Raw genomic sequence first — 22,129 nt, 5'->3', positions numbered from 1 at the left:
TTCAGGGACTATTTATCAAGTGTGTGTTTTTTCTATTTGATTTTAGCCATTTTCTTTTGAACTGTCAGCACTGTAGTGTACATAAGAGGTTTTGTAAAGACAAACGCGTAGAAGGGTTTCTACTTTAAATAAATAAGAGCCAAACTAATAAAAGGCTCACTGGATGAAAATATTGACATTCTCAGAAGAAGTTTCTTTCGGTCAGCATATTCTTTCTATTTCTCGCTGATGAACGTTGACTGCATTATTATTTATTTACATTGGTACAGTGCAAAATAATGCAATTCATCTATGAGACATAATATCATTCATTGTTCATTAAATTCGGGGTCATTACTAAACAGCACGTCACATTTAGTCGGTTAGAGCCGACTTTTGACAATGTGTAACTTCAGCTACTAAATACAGTACTTGACTTTGGACGCAAAATTGAGCTTTAAAATTTGTGCAACATAAACATTCTCAAATCACAAATATTCAACATAATGGCAACAAATAAAAGTAATCATCCAGTGTGTTGTTCAAAGTAGTCTTAATTTTCAGTAGTCTAATTTTTTTTCTATCTTTGTTCCATCATTTGTCAGGCTTCTCTCCTCTCTGGAAAGATATTGAAGCCAAGCTCCACCAGCGCTCCCAGCAGCATGGTCCAAAGTGGGATGCACACCAACGTGAGCTTCACCTCTGCCAACTTCTCCAGCTTAGCGCACAGCGTCAGGCAAAAGGCCAGCTTGAGCAGCATGGCCGCCAGGTACCAAGCGCGCAGACGCAGGTCCGGCGAGCCGTTCCGTGGGTCAAAACCTGGCTTGCAGCGACCGGCCATCTTGATGGTGAGCATGAGGAGCAGGATACCGTCAAAGACCCACACAGGCAGGAAGATGAGGAACCAGTTCCACTGTACCTGAGGTCCACATGAACGATTCCTCATGATTGCATATTTGTTACAAAGTCATTTCTGCAATGATGTCCTACCTTCCCATCCAGTTTCAGTACGAGCATGATGAGGAAGACCAAGGTGAAGACCCAGGTCAGTAAGACCCTCTGCGCCAGGGACATCTTGACTTGGCAAGGCAGGAGACAAACAGGCTAGGATGGAATAACATTTCAACATTGTCACTGTCAAATATTAATACGCAATAACATGACTAAATGCATTGTCGATCATTTTATTATTGTAATCCAGTAAACATTTGTGCACATGTCTAATTTTTCAAATCCACTATGCTAACCTAGCTCTCATAGCGCATTAGCATGGAAGCTAGCCGCAGACGATGTCACTCACTCAGCGTGTTCCTACATCGGTGACCAGCCTCTCCATCTTCCCGTATGGCCTACATCATTACTGTTTGAATGTTTTTTTTTTTTTTTAATTCCAAAATTCAATTGTTTTTCGAAGGTTTTGTATTGACGACCGCTGGAAGATGGGCGAGAGAAAGTAGATCCGCTATCCGGGATTGGCACGCCCACTCTGAATCCCGATTGGTGAGCAAGGTATTGCGTCACGCGATAGCTTCCACCATAGTCCCCGTGCTCGTGACGCAGGGCACTTTTTTTTTCACCTGCAGCGATTAATAATGTCCGCTAGAGGGAGACAACCCACATTTTGTATGGGTATTAAAGCAGTTTAATGATGGTGAGTCGCACTTAGGACGTGTTTTGTTTCTCCACGGACACGCTTAAGACTGCTGAAAATGTGGAGGCGTCTTTGAGTGGGACTTTACGGTCGGGGCGAGTGAAGTCAACTTGTATTTTTGCTATTGCTCGTCACTCAGATTCGGAGGAGCTCAACAAGCCGAACCAGTGAGCAGATGCCGAGCCGCTGAACAACACCGTCTGGGCTGGCTAGCTCCGCACGTAAAGCTTTTCTTTTTAGCCATTGTGAGCGGCGGGAGCAACTTTGACCCGTCAGCGAGGTAAGACGCTGCAGACCCCGCTAGTTGCATGTCTGGGTCAAGAGCGGGGAAGGGGTGGGGGTGGGGGGGTCTTTGTGGCCGCCGGGTAGCATAGCCGTCTGGCTAGTTAGCTCCCGAGCTAGCTTCTCAGTTTGCAGGGAGGGGGGCGCTTGGAAAAGGGATAAAGGAGAAGAAGACGTTGTGTGTGTGTGTTGCTCGTTGAGTTATTATTGTACATCACGCTTTAAAACGGCAAAAAGGAACCATCTGTATCTTTGCACTTGCACTTGAACGTATTTGGTTGACTTAAGAGTTTGCTGTGAAGCTGATTTACTAGATGACCCATGACACGGAGAAAGTTGTCTAAAGGTAAACGCTTAAGGTTGGGTTCTCATACTTGAAAATGTTTTCTTTCCCAAGTTTGTGTAGATTGAGGCTATTTTTTGTTTTACTTAAAGGGATTAAGTTGTCAGGGAAGATTGTTTGTTGGGTGAGGTCAAAAGGTGACGGGATGGCACGGCCTTTATGTAGTCAGTGCTTCCTGAATGCTTCTTCTGTCATCGTGTGGGACATCTAGGTGTGTCAGTGCCTCGCTGACAGATGGAAGGTTAGACTAAAAATACACACACACAAAAAGAATCCCAACTTGTGTGAGATTGGTAGAAGATGTTAGTTGCCATGGATACAATGGCTTGCGATTACGGGTCACTTCTTGCGTTGCATTTGTTTTTGAGTTGTCATCGAGCACCTGCGATGCTCGGCCGAGCGAGCCCGTCGCACCGCTGGGCCGGTTACATCACTTGCTGCATTACTGTTACATCACCCACCCGCTGCCTTGTCTCACAGCTGCAGATGTTCAAAGTGTGAACGTAGAAGGAAGCATCCCTTTTTTTTTGAGTACCGCTGTTGTCCCTATCAGAAAAGCTGAGTCGCTATTGTCCCCAAATATCAAATCATTGATGTGTGATGCTCATTTCTTTTGCAGAGTCACCACCTGGAGCCTGTCAATCCCAGCGTCAAGACTTTCACCATCGCTGGTATGTTAATTCACTTTGCTGACTTGTCCCCTGAAACGCATTAGTCAATATTCAACGACACACTTTGAACGAGGCTGTTTTCTTCCAAGTGTCACTCCTGTCCCAATACTTTTGCTGACCGGAAGTCAATTTCTTTCCCAGCCACAGAGGATACGAGTCCACCCCTGTCCCCATAGCGGGCCGGACGGAAAGTCCCGACCCGTCATTGGGGTGCGCCTGTGTTTATTTGGCTCGCCCACCTTCATTTGGCAGCCCGGCGCTTTTTCCAATGTGGCGCAAGAGATGTAAGCGGCACCCATCATGAAATATAGAGCAGGGAGGGGAGGCAGCTCGGGTTCCACTTAACGAATTAGCCGAGTTAACTCAAACTCATCCAAAGGTGCCAATTAAAGTATCGTTCTCGATTGCACAACCCAATTATGACCCCCATTATGTGTATGAGATGAATTCCGTCTCATGCTCTCTCTCTTCCTCCATGCGTTTCTATGACACTTGACATGGTTTGCAAGTTAGAAGCTCTCAGTCAGTGGAATGTTCCATGTGAGGCTTGTCCCATTTGTATTCTTTTCTTAAATATTTCGTGTTTTTTTGTTGTTGTTTTTTACCACCCCGGGCTCGGGATGACTTTGCTCTTCTTAACGGCCTCCCGGATGTGTGCGCAGCAGTTGTTTATTTTTTTCCTCTCTCTCTCGAATGAATTTCTGTGGAAGTGGCCAGTGTGCTGCAACTTTGTGTTTGGTGTCATGTGACTCGAGTGCATTAAGACGTCTGCTTGTGCTCCCGAAATACACACCCAAAGCCGCAGTGTATTTTGGGACCATTTTCTTTTTAGGATCCTGCCATGTTTTTCCCCCCTTCAGTGCACAATCTGCAATTTTGAGGCCATATTAGGCCAACTGTGAGTTGCAGCCAACCGTTTGTGCTTTCAAGTGCCTTAAACTGGGAGGATTGGAAGTTCAGACACCGTCTTCCTGTCGTTATATCTTTTTCTTCCCGCCTGTTGTGTCAAGATAGACAGTCACTCCCCACCTGGCTTACGCTTGAACCAGCGAGAACGGCGGCCTTGCCACGTGCGCTTTTATCCCGCTTATCTGGCGGCGAGGTGGCATGTCACGGTCATCGTGAGATAGAGGAAGACCTTTTATGAGAAAAGTGACAAGAACAAGGAAGGAGCCTCACGCAGACACTTGCTGACCACATCTTCAAATTTAAACAAGCTGGCTTCCTTCCTGCTTGTTGTAGCATTAGTGGAGCTGGGGGGCGGGGGGGGCATTGCCCCTTTGAGGAATGCTTGGACCCTCCCTTTTTTTTTCATATTTTCCAACAATTTTCTTCAGCATTTCCACCTGTCCCCTCATTTTTTCAACTAATTTTGAGGGTTTGTAATCTTGAGATATCCTCCCAGCCAAGAAAAACATCCTCGATCCGGTTGGCCGTCACATAGCCTTGTGTCGTCTTTCCTGCTTTAGCACAAAGTCCAGCCTTCCTTTTAAATGTATGACATCATCCGCGGCGGGGGGTTCCGCCATTCGGCACCTGTTGAACGCTGACGTTGGCGTCAACACAACAAAAGGGGGGGGGAGTTGGAAGTGACTTGTTGCCCGGCCTTGATCCTCTGGAATTTTCCATCTTTTTATACATAGTAACAAGTAATAAAAACAAGAAGAATGTGCCTGTCAAAAGTGACACGTCTTGTGCACGTAACAAATTGATGTCAACGCCCAAACGGAAAGGGCGGAGCCCAGCGCCGCATTCTATTGCGAGAGTCGTACTCGGTGGTGTGACCGAGTGGCCTCCCAACCGCAAGTCTGCATTCGTACAACCATGTTACAAATATGCGTACACGTGTGCTCGGCGCGCAGGTCCGCCCCTCCCTCCCCCCCGAGTCATTAGTCTGGACACGCCTGCCGCCAAATTGCGTGTGCGCTCGCATTGCTCTGTCTCACTCGCCTTCTTCTCTCTCCTGTGTGATTTGTTGTTGGTTTTTTTTTGTTTTTTTTCCTTCCCCCTCCATTCCAGTCTAAGATGCCCCAGACGGCGAGAGGTGACATGTAAATGGCTTCCAAAGTGAAAGATGCCGTGGTGTGGTACCAGAAAAAGGTGAGAAGCTGCTTTTTATGGCCTGCACTTGTCGTTCCATCGTGAACTTTTGTGTACCGCGGTCGTTGGAAAAAAATTCTTTGATGATTTCATTCTGCAGCTCCTCCGACCCCTGATTGATTCATTATTGACGAGCCTGTGTCCCAATACATTTGCATGATCTCCATTCAAAGCAAAGGACCCGACACGTTCCGAATACAAAACGGGCTAGCAATCCGGCGTCGTGTATCATCTTTTTTTTTTCGTGGTTTCCGATATCCGATCCGCCGCTAGACTAATATTGATACCCACCGACCTTCTCCCCGCTTCCTCGCCTCTCACCTTACGTGTATCTCAGCCGGCTTAGCTTTCGTTATTTTTCCATTCCTCTCTGGCAGACACGGGTTAGCCAACGTGACTCGCGGTGCAATTAAAATGAAACAATTTCCTCGAACAGACATTTTTTTTTGTCTAACTGTATTCAACGGTGGTCGGAGCTTCGGGCAATCCAAATAGCTGAGTCAAGTTGTTGCGTCAAATGGTTGAGTCAAATTGGGCTTCTCCTTTTTCCATACATGCAAAACTGGAGTGAGATGTTTTTCATCTTGCAGGGGAAGTCGAGTCAAACATTTTATTTGCGCCTCCTCTCGTCTAAATGTGCTAAAGTTGCAAAATACAAACTCAGCAGAAAAAGCCACTTTTCTTTTTTTTTTTATCCTTCACGTGCGCGGCCATTTTGCCTTGCCGACGACTGAAATGAAGATGCCCCATTTGCTCTTGCAAAAAGATCACCCATGAGCTCGTAGTTAAGCTAATTTACACGCTAGCGGCGCCTAGTTCGCCGCGAATCGTCAGGATGTTCATCGTAATCCCCCTCCTCCGACTGCGTCGCCATGGCAACCCTCACCAAGTGCCGCAGCGGCACACTTGGCCCAGCCGCGGGAGTCCGTGTGGAAGAAGTAGGTCAAAATAGTTGAACCCTGCCAGGTCTCACGGACAGCTACGGCACTTATTTTGTCGCCACGGCAACGCCACGCCGGGTCTGTCGACTCCACGTGACACGGACAGATGACGCTGCCGATCCTCGTCACTCTTTTGTGTCTGTCTGAATACAATTAATCCGTGTTGTCAAACAAAGTTATTCTTCACGAGTCCGTGCTTGTGTTTGTCTGGTAGATTGGCGCCTACGACCAGCAGATCTGGGAGAAGTCGGTGGAGCAGCGGGAAATCAAGGTGCTCCTCTCTCCGTTTATTTTTGGCCACCGCCCGCCATTCATTTGTTTTCTCACTTTCTTCAAGTTGTCTGCTCCCTCTCACCTCCGTCCTCGTCCAGTGTTTGTCTTTTTTTTTTATTTTTTTAACCCATTTCCTTTCTGCCCCACTTCCTCCTCTCCATCTTCACCCATCCTCCCTGTCAATCGTCCTCATCTTCAGTTTATATCCCGGGTGAGTATTCAGCGGCGGCGGCCGGCGCGGTGCACGTGCGCTCGCTCGCTCGCTCACCCGCGGCGTAGACGTAGCGCCGCTTGTGTTTGGTCCGTCCCCCGAGCGGCCCGGCCTTGTGTTTGGTGTGTTTACCCTTCCACGCTTGCCCACGTGACACCCGAGTTTGATTTTGATCCGATGTTTATCTAAGGAGGACGTTTAGAGTCTCCGAAAGGCTTTTGACACGGCCGAGTGGCCGTTATAAAGATAAGAAGCCGCAAATAGCTCGCAGATAAGAACACGGGTTTGTTTGGAAGGGCAGTGGCAAGATAAATCTCCTGCCAACGAGGAACTATCGATCCTTTGGGTCAGCCTGAAGGAGGAACGAGTCGACAACACGTGACTCAAACATGCACGCGGCGTGTGCTTGATGTCTTTTTAACACGGGTTCGGTGTGGCTTGGTCGACTTAAAAAAAAAAAAAAAAAAAAATGGTAGAAATCAGCTGGCTTCTTGTCGCGTGGCTTCGGTACGCGCACCTCGATCCGACTCACCCAGTAGGAATGCATCTAACGCTTGTAGAAAGTACCGTGTGCCTCCCAAATGGAAACTCTTTTTTTTTTTTTTTTTTTTAATCCACCTCCATTCATGTTTTTTTTTTTTTTGCATCCTCCCCGCAGGGCCTGAGGAACAAGCCAAAGAAAACAGGTCACGTCAAGCCGGACCTCATCGACGTGGACCTGGTTCGAGGTGAGACGAGGCCGACTCTAAGCGCGTGCGTGCTGACGAGCGTCCGTTGTCATTCTTTCATCTTGCGTCCCTCCCCAAGGCTCCGCCTTTGCAAAAGCGAAACCGGAGAGCCCGTGGACCTCGTTGACTCGCAAGGGCATCGTGCGCGTGGTCTTCTTCCCTTTCTTCTACCGATGGTGGATCCAGGTCACCTCCAGAGCCATTTTCCTCTTGCTGCTGGCTCTCTACATCTTGCAAGGTGTGGCTCCTGGCGAGCTTGTTTGAACATTTCAAAACATTCGTAACTCCGCCTCCTCTGCATGTCCACAGCGGCGGCGGCCCTCCTCTACGCCAGCATCCCTCAGCCTCACGGCATCCCCGCCACCGAGGTGTTGGGCGCCATCTGGCTCATGCTGCTGCTGGGCACTGTGCACTGTCAGATCGTCTCCACCCGGACGCCCAAGCCGGCCTCCGGCGGCCTCGGCGGCAAGAGACGCAGGTGAAGAGAAAAAACTTGAATTAGTCATGGAGAGTCTCTTCGTTCAAATTTAGATTATTTTTTTTTTTTTTCAATTGATCATTATTGATCAGGCTCTCCATCACGATTGCAAAGTTTGAAGTGTTTTTGTGTGTTTTTGGAGCATCTGCATTTTCACTTTGGGAACGTCGCCTCGACGTTTCTCCTCTCTCGAGAAGGACGGTCGCACACCTGAAAATGGGCCGTGCAATCGTCGGACTTGGTTCGCAAAGGCTCCCAAGCGGCGGCCACTAAGTCTTTCTGTGCTCTATCCTTCTTTCCCCCGGCTGAAGGAAGTTGAGAAAGGCCTCCCAGATGGAGGTGCATAGGGAAGGCGACGGCTCTAGCACTACCGATAACACGCAGGAGGGGGCGCCGCTCTCCTACTCTGCCAGCGCCACCAAAAGCCTGGGCACTCTCTTCCACGGTTTCTGGCATGATCTGTGTAAAGCTGGGTGTGTATTTCCTTTCTTCCTCTCCGAGTGGCCAAAGTGAGGCATTTTCTTCTCGCTCGTCCGCTTGAATCCATTGAAGAAATCCTAAGCGCACTTCCAATTTCCCCCCAGGTCCAAGAAGTCCAAGCTGTCCATTGACAAGTCGACGGAAACGGACAACGGCTACGTGTCGCTGGACGGCCGCGTGACCAACCGCAGCAGCGAGGAAGGCCTGCAGCGCTGCGAGCTCTTGACCCGCCTGGATGAGGCCTGCTGGGCCGCCCGCGGGCCGCCCCCGCAGGCGCACGTTGCCCGCAGTGCCGCCGGCAAGGTGAGCCGAGGCGCCGCGCGACTCCCCCGCGCGACTCCCCTCAACGTCGCCGGTGTCTCACAGGGCCCCGCGTCGGATGAGGCGTCCAGCGAGGAGGACCCCGAGGCGTCTTACATCGCCCTCCGCAGGGGAGTCGAGAGACTTAAGGTCGACTGTGCGTTGCGAAACCGCAAGAGCACACACTACAAGAAACACTACACCGTGGAGGTCTGTCAAGTACGCCCCCCCCCCTGCCCCTCCCTCCCACCCCGGAGTCTCAATGTTTCTCTTGTGTCAGGATGTCCCAAAGTCGGGCACCAGCTGCAGCTCCAGGTGCTCCAGCCTGAGGACGCCCGACTCGGAGAGCACTCGCCACGAGTCGGAGACGGAGGACCTGCTGTGGGAGGACTTCTTGCACTGCGCCGAGTGCAGGTCGTCCTGCACCTCGGAGACGGGTCAGAGAGTCCGCCAACCCCCCCAAACACTTTTCCGCTTGCGTGCCTAACGTGAGAATCGTCCGCAGACGGAGAAGGAGGAGGCGCGCCGTTGTGTCCTCCCACCAAGAAGGAGTACAGAGACGACCCTTTCCACCAGGTCAGCGGAGGCAACGGCGTCCAGTTGATTGTTGGAAACGAAGCTTTTTGTTTCTCCTCAGGGCCACGCCCCCTGGCTGCATAGCTCCAACCCGGGCCTGGAGAGAGTGAGCGCCATCGTCTGGGAGGGAAACGAGTGCAAGAAAGCCGATATGTCCGTCCTGGAGATCAGTGGGATGATCATGAACAGAGTGAGCGCACCACCAACGCACCTTTTTTTCCATTTTGAATTGAATCTTAACGTCTTTGCGTGTTCCAGGTGAATCTTTACACTCCGGGAATTGGCTACCAGGTGTTTGGGAATCTGGTGTCAGTCACGCTGGGACTCACGCCCTTCGCTTACAGGTTGGCTTGATTGTTTTACGACGAGTCGGCACGATTATTTTTTTTTTTTTCCCTCACATTGTTTATTTTCTGTGTGGTCAGACTCGCTCAGCACGGCGACTTGGAGCGGCTACCCACGCTGTCGGCCAACGAGCTGCTGTCCGTGGCGCTGGGCGGCGGCTCCGGCTCGGAAGCCCTGGTGGTCACCATGGTGACGCTAAGCTTCATGGTGCGGGTGTGCCTCATCTGGCTCTTCTTCTTCTTGCTGAGCGTGGCCGAGAGGACCTACAAGCAGGTGAGGACCATACTGACGATGAATATTTATTGATTGTTGCCAAACCGCAGCGGATGAAATCAATGTGATTTTCAGAGGCTGCTGTTCGCAAAACTATTTGGTCACCTGACTTCAGCCCGAAGAGCCAGGAAATCGGAGGTTCCTCACTTTCGACTGAAGAAGGTCCAGAACATCAAGATGTGGCTGTCACTACGCTCATACCTTAAAGTAAAATAAGTCTTGATTGAGATGGGGAGTTTTTTTGGGTTGAACTCTTGTGAACGATGGCGATTCCGTTGCAGCGTCGAGGCCCCCAGCGCTCCGTGGACGTCATCGTATCTTCCGCCTTCCTGCTGACGCTCTCCGTCGTCTTCATCTGCTGCGCGCAGGTAACGTGCGCGAGCGCGCCCTCGTCACGGCCATTCCACTGACGTCGGTCCTCACGCAGTTGCTGCACGCTCAAGACCCGTTCCTGGAGTGTCACTACAACTGGGAGTTGGTGATCTGGTGCTCCAGCCTCTCGCTCTTCCTGCTCAGGTTCGTCACGCTGGGCTCGGAGACCAGCAAGAAGTACAGCAACACCTCCATTTTGCTGACTGAACAGGTGGATGAAAACACACACACACACACGCACACACTTTGCTTCTTAGTACTGATTGTGTGTGTGTGTGTCTCAGATCAACTTGTATCTCAAGATGGAGAAGAAGCCCAACAAGAAGGAAGAGCTGACGCTGGTCAACAACGTCTTAAAACTGGCAACTAAACTACTCAAGGTGAGTGCGCATGCGTGTGTTGTCACGTGAGCGTGCACGCCGGTAACGTTGCCACTTTTGTCGCCTGGCAGGAGCTGGATAGTCCGTTCCGGCTGTACGGTTTGACCATGAACCCTCTGCTGTACAACATCACGCAGGTGGTCATCCTCTCCGCTGTCTCGGGCGTCATTTCAGACCTGTTAGGATTTAACTTGAAGGTGAGCGTGACAAAAAAAAAGGCGCAAATACAAGAGCGTGTGTTTCCGTACGTCTTAACGTATGTGTGTGTGTGTGTGCAGCTGTGGAAAATCAAGTCGTGACATTGAGATGACTGAAGAAGAAGAAGAAGAGGACGACGTATCATCCGAGTGCTTTGTCCGTCAACAAGCTATTTTACCTGCTCAGTGTTTTCACCTTTTATTTAACTTTACTATTTATGACATCTCACATTGTGCCCTTGAGCTTAAGTTATTTTATTTTCTTGTCCTCAATATTATTTGGTTGCTTCTCAGTGCAGTGCGATACTTCATGGCTGTTTTTTTTGTTGTTGTCGGTTTTTATTTTGTTTTAAAAGACTGCCTACTTTTGATAATAATACAGTTACATTTTTCAACGCAGGTACAAATCCCCATATTGGATGACGTGAACAATCAGATTGGCAATTGGCTGACTCACTAAGATAGAAAGTAGGAAAAAGAAAGAAAACTACAAATATGGAAGATGGTTGCAGTAAGACTACAAATATGGATGGTCGTGTTGAAAAAGAAATGTCAAATCCAAACAAAAAGGGAAAGTAAATGAAGCCAAAAGTGTGAGTAGTTTTCTCACATTTTAAATCCACAAGTTATTAGATTTTATTTGCCCATTTCAATCAAAAATGTCTTCCGCAGTATTTTCTCTTCATATCCCCTCCGAGTCGAGTCAACACACAAAACAAACGGCGACGTAAACGGTAGTTTGGGGCAGGCAATCCGATTGGTCAATTTATGTGCATCAGTATTAGCTCGTCACGTCGAGGCAGCCGGGTTATTGAAAGAAAACAAACGTGCACTTTAAAGCTACAGCGGATCATTTGCATCAGTCTCGTCCAATTTAAATGCTGACAAATGTTGTGTTAGCATGTTGCTCATTCTATATTATTCATAATTGTGTGCGGTAGAAAGAGACCAAAGTGCTTGTATTGATTGTTTGAAAACAGTTTTTTCCTACGCTGGTAAAAGAATGTATTTGCAGCTTTAAATTTTGTCAGGTTGTACATTTGTGTGTGTTTTTTTTTTTCTTTTGTGGTCTCTTTATATTTTCAAGTTTGTTCCTCACACTTGTGGGGAGAAGAAGCATGTTTGAATATGTGTTTTATTTTTTTAAGGAGTAAAGAAGTGTATGTTGAAACATGAAGTTCAGACGGTCCAAAAAATTCACGTTTTTGAGGGGAAATTGGTCTGTCGACATTTTTATAATAAAATCCAAGCGCTGGATGATATAACGCTACTTGGTGTGTTTTTTTTGTGTATTTTCAAGTTGTATTTTCTTATCAAGTACAAAACTTGACCCCAATTTACCTCCATATGAATTATCAAGGCACCTTTCCTGGAGGTAAATAAAAAAATCTTTAACACGGAAGTGACGTTAGCGGAAGTGACGTTAGGCCGAAGCGACATACCGGCTCAGGCGGAAGTGACGTACAGACTGCGTCGACACATGTCGCTAACGCAAACATTCGTTAGCCTCTACTGAAATTGGAAGTTCCTTCAGAAATATATCATTTAATTAGTGTGGCTGTCGAATGTTCGTCTTCCCTTCTTTGTAAAAATGTTATTAAAAGCGGTGGACAACGATGAAACGACAGTGTTTCGAGACGTTGCCGGTAAGGATTGAATGACTGAGGCCAATGGGAGCTAGTCTGCTTAGCTACACTTCAAGAGTTTGTTAGCATGCTTGTTAGCTTAGCAATACGTTTCAAAACAGACAGAAAACATTGGGCTCATACCAAAAAGATGTTTCAGTTTGACTCATGCTATTTTAGCCTAGTTATGTGACTGTTGCATAACAGCAGCTCATTTTTTTGAGTGACACATTGATAGTCATCAGTCAAATTATTGTGCCGGTATAATAGCTGGTTATAGCACACAATTGCAATATACATACATGGTCGTAACTTATATTTTTACCGTCGACATTGTATTTATTAACTACTTCTGTCAATAGTGACCAGGCTTGACTGAGTAGCACAATTTGGGGGTCAATTTAAGTGTGACTAGTATTTGAGTACATATTTGTGAATACCTACATTTGCATCCTTCTGTCAGCCTCCGTGCGGGTTCAGGTGGAGCCAGTTGGCCGTTGGTTCGAAGCCTATGTGAAGAGGAGAAACAGGAACCTGTCCACCTCCTTCCAGGAGTTGGAAGAGGAGGAGGAGTCCTCTGAGGAGTCGGATGATGAGGACTTTCAGTTGCAAGAGCATCCGATGCTCCGAACGCTCGACCCAAAGGACTGGAAGGTGTTTTTTTTGTTTTTTTTTGTTTTTTTTAATAATGCTGGGCAAACGTATGCATAGTGAGAACATGGACTTGACTGTGATTTACTGAGACCAATACATTTGCTTACAACTTGCCTTCTGTTACTCTGTGTTAGAATCAAGATCACTACGCTGTCCTGGGTCTTCCACACTTGAGATACAAAGCTACTCAAAAACAGATCAAATCTGCCCGTACGTATGCTTTCTGCACGGTACTGGTCTCGTCGGTCGTGTTTGTTCCTGGGGTCACATTCTCGCTTGTCTCTCAACAGACAAAGCCATTGTGTTGAAGCACCATCCCGACAAAAGGAAAGCTGCGGGAGAGCAAATTTCAGAAGGCGATAATGACTACTTCACGTGTATAACTAAAGGTGCGTCGTTACTCGATTGTATTGGTTGGGGGTTGCTCTCTTTTGATGTCCTGCCATTGTCGCTTACCAACAGCCATCGAAGCCCTGTCCGACCCCGTGAAGAGGCGAGCCTTCGATAGTGTCGATCCCACATTTGACAACAGCGTGCCTTCCAAGGCAGAGGGCAAAGAAAACTTCTTCCAGGTGTTTCCTGCAGTTTTTGAGAGGAACTCCCGGTGGTCCGCCAAAAAGCACGTGCCCAACCTCGGAACCATGGCGTCTTCCTTTGAGGAAGTGGATAACTTCTACTCCTTTTGGTACGCCGTATCCCATTTCAGCGCTCCGAATATTTTTAACATTCAAGGTCTTAAGTCTTTGATTTGTGTTGTTGCAGGTACAATTTTGATTCGTGGCGGGAATTCTCGTACTTGGATGAGGAGGAGAAGGAAAAGGCCGAGTGGTAGAGCTTTTGAGCACTCAAATCAGATGCTTTGGTCCGAGCGTCTGTGTCTGACTAGCCCTTGGTATTTTCCCCTTGCAGTCGGGATGAGCGGAGATGGATCGAAAAGCAGAATCGAGCCTCCAGAGCTCAGAGGAAGAAGGAGGAGATGATCCGAATACGAACACTAGTTGGTACAGAGACGACAAATGTGAACGTTGCAGTACAGCGCGCACGCCGTGAAGGAATCACTCGAGTAAACCCGCTTCCGTTTATCCCACGCAGATACCGCCTACAGTTGCGATCCCCGGATCAAGAAGTTCAAGGAAGAGGAAAAAGCCCGGAAGGAGTCTGAGAAGAAAGCAAAAGTGGAAGCCAAGAAGAAAGAGCAGGAAGAAAAAGAGAGAGTAAGTCCCGACGGGAAAAGTTTAAGCAACAATAAAATTGCCCGCCCATGACATTTTCGTTTGTTTTCAGGCCCGACAAGCTGAGCTGGAGGCGGCTCGTTTGGCCAAAGAGAAAGAAGACGAAGAAGCCAAGCAGGCGGCCCAGCTGGCCAAGAAAGAAAAGGAGATCCAGAAGAAAGCCATCAAGAAGGAGCGGCAGAAGCTCAGGACAACCTGCAAGGTTGATTCCACACCAAGCGCGATTGTTCGCTGCCCATCCGTGGGCTACGCTAACGGCGCCTTTTCACGTGCCGCAGAACTGGAATTACTTTGCTGCCAATGAGGGCGAAAACGTAAAGATGATGGAGGAGGTGGAGAAGCTCTGCGATAGGCTGGATCTCAGCAGGTGAAAGAAAGCAAGCAGATCACAAGTGTTGAGCAACATGAAACGCAGTTTTCAAGTTTTTCTTCTTGCGTTCACTTCCAGCCTGCAGACCCTCAATGAGTTACTGGCCACTGCTTCAAAGGAGGACAGCAAGGTTGCAGTCGAGAAGCAGGTAAAAAAATAAAATCTCATCGCCATGTCCGTTCTTCTGAGCGCACCTTCCCTCTCAGGTGCAGGAGGTGAACGCACAGCTCCAGAAGGAGCGGGAGGCTGAGGTTCAGGCAATGCAGGCCTCTCGGAGCGCCGAGCACGGCGGCGGCGGCGGGGGGGGAGGGGGCGGCGGCAAAGGCTGGAACGAGGAAGACCTCCAGCTGCTCATCAAGGCCGTCAATCTTTTCCCTGCTGGAACCAATGCCAGGTAATCTGCCAGCGGATAAATGTCGAGTCAAGTCATTACAAGTCATGCTGCATATTATTATTTTTTTTTCTTCTCTTCAAGGTGGGATGTTATTGCCAACTACATGAATTTACACTCAACAAGTGGCATGAAGAGGACAGCCAAAGACGTCATCAACAAAGCCAAGAGTTTACAACGCCTTGGTAAATAAAATAAAAGTCCTTGAATAGCGTTTGCTTGACAGGCAATTAGGGCCAACACAATCCACATCTAACTGTCGCCTCTTCAGATCCATTACAGAAAGACGACATCAACAGAAAAGCCTTTGAGAAATTCAAGAAGGAGCACAATTCTGTGCCGCCCACCGTTGACAACGCTGTGCCATCGGAGAGGTTTGAAGGTGGGTGCTCAACTTTTGAAGTTCAACAATAAAATGATTTTTCTTTTGATTGATTCATTCTTGCTGTCCTTGTGACAATGGAAGCCCCAGGTGGCGATGGAAGCGCCGCTCCCTGGACCACAGAGGAACAGAAGCTTCTAGAGCAGGCCCTCAAGACATATCCTGTCAGTACGCCTGAACGCTGGGACAAGATAGCCGCATCCGTGCCAGGACGGAACAAGAAAGATTGTATGAAGAGGTACAAGGTGAGAGAAAGTGGCCGGCTGCGGTTTTAATGACACCAATTGTGCCACCGTGTTTTGTTGATATTTTTCATTTCTCTGACAGGAATTGGTGGAGATGGTTAAAGCCAAGAAAGCTGCACAAGAGCAAGTCGCAAGCAAGACTAAAAAATGACAACACAAAGAGGACATCGTTATTATTTTTATTATGACCGTAATGTGTTTGTCTTCTTTGTTTTATATGAAATGAATTAAAACAAAAATTGAGAAAAAACTTTTCACTTTCATTTAAGTTTTGACCATGATTTTTCCCTAATAAAATGGCCTGTGATTAGGTACACCTGAAAATGGTGGTGTACCTAATAGAGTGTCCTAATGACGTCACAGATCAACCAGCCAATCAGAAAGTGGGGGTGAGGGCGGGTGTGGCACTTTTCACTTTCATTTAAGTTTCGACCATGATTTGTCCCTAATGAAGTGGCCTGTGATTAGGAACACCTGAAAATCGCGGTGTACCTAATGGAGTGTCCGAATGACGTCCCCAATCAAACAGCCAATCAGAAAGTGGGGGTGAGGGCGGGTGTGGCACTTTTCACTTTCATTTAAGTTTTGACCATGATTTTTCCCTAATGAAGTGGCCTGTGATTAGGAACACCTGAAAATGGCGGTGTACCTAATGGAGTGTCCGAATGACGTCACCAATCAAACAGCCAATCAGAAAGTGGGGGGTTGTTTGGGTGTGGCACTTTTCACTTTCATTTAAATTTTGACCATGATTTTTCCCTAATGAAGTGGCCTGTGATTAGGAACACCTGAAAATGGCGGTGTACCTAATGGAGTGTCCGAATGACGTCACCAATCAAACAGCCAATCAGAAAGTGGGGGGTTGTTTGGGTGTGGCACTTTTCACTTTCATTTAAATTTTGACCATGATTTTTCCCTAATGAAGTGGCCTGTGATTAGGAACACCTGAAAATGGCGGTGTACCTAATGGAGTGTCCGAATGACGTCACCAATCAAACAGCCAATCAGAAAGTGGGGGGTTGTTTGGGTGTGGCACTTTTCACTTTCATTTAAATTTTGACCATGATTTTTCCCTAATGAAGTGGCCTGTGATTAGGAACACCTGAAAATGGCGGTGTACCTAATGGAGTGTCCGAATGACGTCACCAATCAAACAGCCAATCAGAAAGTGGGGGGTTGTTTGGGTGTGGCACTTTTCACTTTCATTTAAATTTTGACCATGATTTTTCCCTAATGAAGTGGCCTGTGATTAGGAACACCTGAAAATGGCGGTGTACCTAATGGAGTGTCCGAATGACGTCACCAATCAAACAGCCAATCAGAAAGTGGGGGGTTGTTTGGGTGTGGCACTTTTCACTTTCATTTAAATTTTGACCATGATTTTTCCCTAATGAAGTGGCCTGTGATTAGGCACACCTGAAAATGGCGGTGTACCTAATGGAGTGTCCGAATGACGTCACAGCTCAAACAGCCAATCAGAAAGTGGGGGGTTGTTTGGGTGTGGCACTTTTCACTTTCATTTAAATTTTGACCATGATTTTTCCCTAATGAAGTGGCCTGTGATTAGGAACACCTGAAAATGGCGGTGTACCTAATGGAGTGTCCGAATGACGTCACCAATCAAACAGCCAATCAGAAAGTGGGGGGTTGTTTGGGTGTGGCACTTTTCACTTTCATTTAAATTTTGACCATGATTTTTCCCTAATGAAGTGGCCTGTGATTAGGAACACCTGAAAATGGCGGTGTACCTAATGGAGTGTCCGAATGACGTCACCAATCAAACAGCCAATCAGAAAGTGGGGGGTTGTTTGGGTGTGGCACTTTTCACTTTCATTTAAATTTTGACCATGATTTTTCCCTAATGAAGTGGCCTGTGATTAGGCACACCTGAAAATGGCGGTGTACCTAATGGAGTGTCCGAATGACGTCACAGCTCAAACAGCCAATCAGAAAGTGGGGGGTTGTTTGGGTGTGGCACTTTTCACTTTCATTTAAATTTTGACCATGATTTTTCCCTAATGAAGTGGCCTGTGATTAGGAACACCTGAAAATGGCGGTGTACCTAATGGAGTGTCCGAATGACGTCACCAATCAAACAGCCAATCAGAAAGTGGGGGGTTGTTTGGGTGTGGCACTTTTCACTTTCATTTAAATTTTGACCATGATTTTTCCCTAATGAAGTGGCCTGTGATTAGGAACACCTGAAAATGGCGGTGTACCTAATGGAGTGTCCGAATGACGTCACCAATCAAACAGCCAATCAGAAAGTGGGGGGTTGTTTGGGTGTGGCACTTTTCACTTTCATTTAAATTTTGACCATGATTTTTCCCTAATGAAGTGGCCTGTGATTAGGCACACCTGAAAATGGCGGTGTACCTAATGGAGTGTCCGAATGACGTCACAGCTCAAACAGCCAATCAGAAAGTGGGGGGTTGTTTGGGTGTGGCACTTTTCACTTTCATTTAAATTTTGACCATGATTTTTCCCTAATGAAGTGGCCTGTGATTAGGAACACCTGAAAATGGCGGTGTACCTAATGGAGTGTCCGAATGACGTCACCAATCAAACAGCCAATCAGAAAGTGGGGGGTTGTTTGGGTGTGGCACTTTTCACTTTCATTTAAATTTTGACCATGATTTTTCCCTAATGAAGTGGCCTGTGATTAGGAACACCTGAAAATGGCGGTGTACCTAATGGAGTGTCCGAATGACGTCACCAATCAAACAGCCAATCAGAAAGTGGGGGGTTGTTTGGGTGTGGCACTTTTCACTTTCATTTAAATTTTGACCATGATTTTTCCCTAATGAAGTGGCCTGTGATTAGGAACACCTGAAAATGGCGGTGTACCTATTGGAGTGTCCGAATGACGTCACCAATCAAACAGCCAATCAGAAAGTGGGGGGTTGTTTGGGTGTGGCACTTTTCACTTTCATTTAAATTTTGACCATGATTTTTCCCTAATGAAGTGGCCTGTGATTAGGCACACCTGAAAATGGCGGTGTACCTAATGGAGTGTCCGAATGACGTCACAGCTCAAACAGCCAATCAGAAAGTGGGGGGTTGTTTGGGTGTGGCACTTTTCACTTTCATTTAAATTTTGACCATGATTTTTCCCTAATGAAGTGGCCTGTGATTAGGAACACCTGAAAATGGCGGTGTACCTAATGGAGTGTCCGAATGACGTCACCAATCAAACAGCCAATCAGAAAGTGGGGGGTTGTTTGGGTGTGGCACTTTTCACTTTCATTTAAATTTTGACCATGATTTTTCCCTAATGAAGTGGCCTGTGATTAGGAACACCTGAAAATGGCGGTGTACCTAATGGAGTGTCCGAATGACGTCACCAATCAAACAGCCAATCAGAAAGTGGGGGGTTGTTTGGGTGTGGCACTTTTCACTTTCATTTAAATTTTGACCATGATTTTTCCCTAATGAAGTGGCCTGTGATTAGGAACACCTGAAAATGGCGGTGTACCTAATGGAGTGTCCGAATGACGTCACCAATCAAACAGCCAATCAGAAAGTGGGGGGTTGTTTGGGTGTGGCACTTTTCACTTTCATTTAAATTTTGACCATGATTTTTCCCTAATGAAGTGGCCTGTGATTAGGAACACCTGAAAATGGCGGTGTACCTAATGGAGTGTCCGAATGACGTCACAGCTCAAACAGCCAATCAGAAAGTGGGGGGTTGTTTGGGTGTGGCACTTTTCACTTTCATTTAAATTTTGACCATGATTTTTCCCTAATGAAGTGGCCTGTGATTAGGAACACCTGAAAATGGCGGTGTACCTAATGGAGTGTCCGAATGACGTCACCAATCAAACAGCCAATCAGAAAGTGGGGGGTTGTTTGGGTGTGGCACTTTTCACTTTCATTTAAATTTTGACCATGATTTTTCCCTAATGAAGTGGCCTGTGATTAGGCACACCTGAAAATGGCGGTGTACCTAATGGAGTGTCCGAATGACGTCACAGCTCAAACAGCCAATCAGAAAGTGGGGGGTTGTTTGGGTGTGGCACTTTTCACTTTCATTTAAATTTTGACCATGATTTTTCCCTAATGAAGTGGCCTGTGATTAGGAACACCTGAAAATGGCGGTGTACCTAATGGAGTGTCCGAATGACGTCACCAATCAAACAGCCAATCAGAAAGTGGGGGGTTGTTTGGGTGTGGCACTTTTCACTTTCATTTAAATTTTGACCATGATTTTTCCCTAATGAAGTGGCCTGTGATTAGGAACACCTGAAAATGGCGGTGTACCTAATGGAGTGTCCGAATGACGTCACCAATCAAACAGCCAATCAGAAAGTGGGGGGTTGTTTGGGTGTGGCACTTTTCACTTTCATTTAAATTTTGACCATGATTTTTCCCTAATGAAGTGGCCTGTGATTAGGAACACCTGAAAATGGCGGTGTACCTAATGGAGTGTCCGAATGACGTCACCAATCAAACAGCCAATCAGAAAGTGGGGGGTTGTTTGGGTGTGGCACTTTTCACTTTCATTTAAATTTTGACCATGATTTTTCCCTAATGAAGTGGCCTGTGATTAGGCACACCTGAAAATGGCGGTGTACCTAATGGAGTGTCCGAATGACGTCACAGCTCAAACAGCCAATCAGAAAGTGGGGGGTTGTTTGGGTGTGGCACTTTTCACTTTCATTTAAATTTTGACCATGATTTTTCCCTAATGAAGTGGCCTGTGATTAGGAACACCTGAAAATGGCGGTGTACCTAATGGAGTGTCCGAATGACGTCACCAATCAAACAGCCAATCAGAAAGTGGGGGGTTGTTTGGGTGTGGCACTTTTCACTTTCATTTAAATTTTGACCATGATTTTTCCCTAATGAAGTGGCCTGTGATTAGGAACACCTGAAAATGGCGGTGTACCTAATGGAGTGTCCGAATGACGTCACCAATCAAACAGCCAATCAGAAAGTGGGGGGTTGTTTGGGTGTGGCACTTTTCACTTTCATTTAAATTTTGACCATGATTTTTCCCTAATGAAGTGGCCTGTGATTAGGAACACCTGAAAATGGCGGTGTACCTAATGGAGTGTCCGAATGACGTCACCAATCAAACAGCCAATCAGAAAGTGGGGGGTTGTTTGGGTGTGGCACTTTTCACTTTCATTTAAATTTTGACCATGATTTTTCCCTAATGAAGTGGCCTGTGATTAGGAACACCTGAAAATGGCGGTGTACCTAATGGAGTGTCCGAATGACGTCACAGCTCAAACAGCCAATCAGAAAGTGGGGGGTTGTTTGGGTGTGGCACTTTTCACTTTCATTTAAATTTTGACCATGATTTTTCCCTAATGAAGTGGCCTGTGATTAGGAACACCTGAAAATGGCGGTGTACCTAATGGAGTGTCCGAATGACGTCACCAATCAAACAGCCAATCAGAAAGTGGGGGGTTGTTTGGGTGTGGCACTTTTCACTTTCATTTAAATTTTGACCATGATTTTTCCCTAATGAAGTGGCCTGTGATTAGGAACACCTGAAAATGGCGGTGTACCTAATGGAGTGTCCGAATGACGTCACCAATCAAACAGCCAATCAGAAAGTGGGGGGTTGTTTGGGTGTGGCACTTTTCACTTTCATTTAAATTTTGACCATGATTTTTCCCTAATGAAGTGGCCTGTGATTAGGAACACCTGAAAATGGCGGTGTACCTAATGGAGTGTCCGAATGACGTCACCAATCAAACAGCCAATCAGAAAGTGGGGGGTTGTTTGGGTGTGGCACTTTTCACTTTCATTTAAATTTTGACCATGATTTTTCCCTAATGAAGTGGCCTGTGATTAGGCACACCTGAAAATGGCGGTGTACCTAATGGAGTGTCCGAATGACGTCACAGCTCAAACAGCCAATCAGAAAGTGGGGGGTTGTTTGGGTGTGGCACTTTTCACTTTCATTTAAATTTTGACCATGATTTTTCCCTAATGAAGTGGCCTGTGATTAGGAACACCTGAAAATGGCGGTGTACCTAATGGAGTGTCCGAATGACGTCACCAATCAAACAGCCAATCAGAAAGTGGGGGGTTGTTTGGGTGTGGCACTTTTCACTTTCATTTAAATTTTGACCATGATTTTTCCCTAATGAAGTGGCCTGTGATTAGGAACACCTGAAAATGGCGGTGTACCTAATGGAGTGTCCGAATGACGTCACCAATCAAACAGCCAATCAGAAAGTGGGGGGTTGTTTGGGTGTGGCACTTTTCACTTTCATTTAAATTTTGACCATGATTTTTCCCTAATGAAGTGGCCTGTGATTAGGAACACCTGAAAATGGCGGTGTACCTAATGGAGTGTCCGAATGACGTCACCAATCAAACAGCCAATCAGAAAGTGGGGGGTTGTTTGGGTGTGGCACTTTTCACTTTCATTTAAATTTTGACCATGATTTTTCCCTAATGAAGTGGCCTGTGATTAGGAACACCTGAAAATGGCGGTGTACCTAATGGAGTGTCCGAATGACGTCACAGCTCAAACAGCCAATCAGAAAGTGGGGGGTTGTTTGGGTGTGGCACTTTTCACTTTCATTTAAATTTTGACCATGATTTTTCCCTAATGAAGTGGCCTGTGATTAGGAACACCTGAAAATGGCGGTGTACCTAATGGAGTGTCCGAATGACGTCACAGCTCAAAC

At 46.9% G+C, this 22,129-nt stretch overlaps 3 protein-coding genes across 6 annotated transcripts; 2 read left to right on the top strand and 1 right to left on the bottom strand.

Annotated features, from left to right (window-relative positions):
• Positions 1 to 55: 55 nt before the first annotated feature.
• Positions 56 to 11,850, top strand: LOC147040243 (protein PHTF2). 3 transcript variants are annotated; one of them, XM_085901895.1, is made up of 25 exons: positions 56 to 903; positions 982 to 1,024; positions 1,231 to 1,321; positions 1,394 to 1,488; positions 1,770 to 1,910; positions 2,875 to 2,926; positions 4,946 to 5,026; positions 6,182 to 6,238; positions 7,110 to 7,179; positions 7,259 to 7,417; positions 7,489 to 7,657; positions 7,969 to 8,130; positions 8,242 to 8,440; positions 8,504 to 8,647; positions 8,718 to 8,874; positions 8,943 to 9,013; positions 9,075 to 9,203; positions 9,272 to 9,357; positions 9,439 to 9,631; positions 9,707 to 9,838; positions 9,913 to 9,999; positions 10,059 to 10,214; positions 10,288 to 10,383; positions 10,455 to 10,580; positions 10,662 to 11,850. In XM_085901895.1, the coding sequence occupies exons 7-25, from the start codon at positions 4,982 to 4,984 to the stop codon at positions 10,680 to 10,682; spliced, it is 2,259 nt and encodes a 752-aa protein (XP_085758021.1). In that variant the 5' UTR covers positions 56 to 903; positions 982 to 1,024; positions 1,231 to 1,321; positions 1,394 to 1,488; positions 1,770 to 1,910; positions 2,875 to 2,926; positions 4,946 to 4,981; the 3' UTR covers positions 10,683 to 11,850. The 3 variants fall into 3 exon arrangements, with proteins under 3 accessions (XP_085758021.1, XP_085758019.1, XP_085758018.1); XM_085901893.1 differs by having other exon boundaries at positions 8,242 to 8,647; XM_085901892.1 differs by having other exon boundaries at positions 7,969 to 8,166; positions 8,242 to 8,647.
• Positions 236 to 4,304, bottom strand: LOC147040244 (transmembrane protein 60-like). Its single transcript, XM_085901914.1, has 4 exons — positions 2,638 to 4,304; positions 1,280 to 2,502; positions 970 to 1,083; positions 236 to 898 (listed from the first exon to the last, which is right to left on the bottom strand). The coding sequence occupies exons 3-4, from the start codon at positions 1,051 to 1,053 to the stop codon at positions 581 to 583; spliced, it is 402 nt and encodes a 133-aa protein (XP_085758040.1). The 5' UTR covers positions 1,054 to 1,083; positions 1,280 to 2,502; positions 2,638 to 4,304; the 3' UTR covers positions 236 to 580.
• A 175-nt stretch (positions 11,851 to 12,025) lies between the features above and the next one.
• Positions 12,026 to 15,722, top strand: dnajc2 (DnaJ (Hsp40) homolog, subfamily C, member 2). Of its 2 annotated transcripts, none has more exons than XM_085902329.1 (16): positions 12,026 to 12,226; positions 12,669 to 12,859; positions 12,994 to 13,069; positions 13,150 to 13,248; positions 13,322 to 13,544; positions 13,622 to 13,687; positions 13,769 to 13,860; positions 13,952 to 14,073; positions 14,144 to 14,293; positions 14,370 to 14,458; positions 14,540 to 14,609; positions 14,668 to 14,855; positions 14,937 to 15,037; positions 15,124 to 15,234; positions 15,325 to 15,479; positions 15,562 to 15,722. In XM_085902329.1, exons 1-16 carry the CDS (start codon positions 12,172 to 12,174, stop codon positions 15,628 to 15,630), a joined length of 1,857 nt encoding a protein of 618 aa, XP_085758455.1. In that variant the 5' UTR covers positions 12,026 to 12,171; the 3' UTR covers positions 15,631 to 15,722. The 2 variants fall into 2 exon arrangements, with proteins under 2 accessions (XP_085758455.1, XP_085758454.1); XM_085902328.1 differs by having other exon boundaries at positions 12,027 to 12,226; positions 15,319 to 15,479.
• Positions 15,723 to 22,129: the final 6,407 nt, after the last annotated feature.

This window comes from Syngnathus leptorhynchus, chromosome 21 (genome assembly GCF_054491065.1).
Source record: "Syngnathus leptorhynchus isolate UIUO chromosome 21, UIUO_Slep, whole genome shotgun sequence".
Taxonomy (NCBI): Eukaryota; Metazoa; Chordata; class Actinopteri; order Syngnathiformes; family Syngnathidae; genus Syngnathus; species Syngnathus leptorhynchus.
Note: the sequence above shows the minus strand (reverse complement) of the source record. Positions and strands in the feature narration are given on the sequence as shown.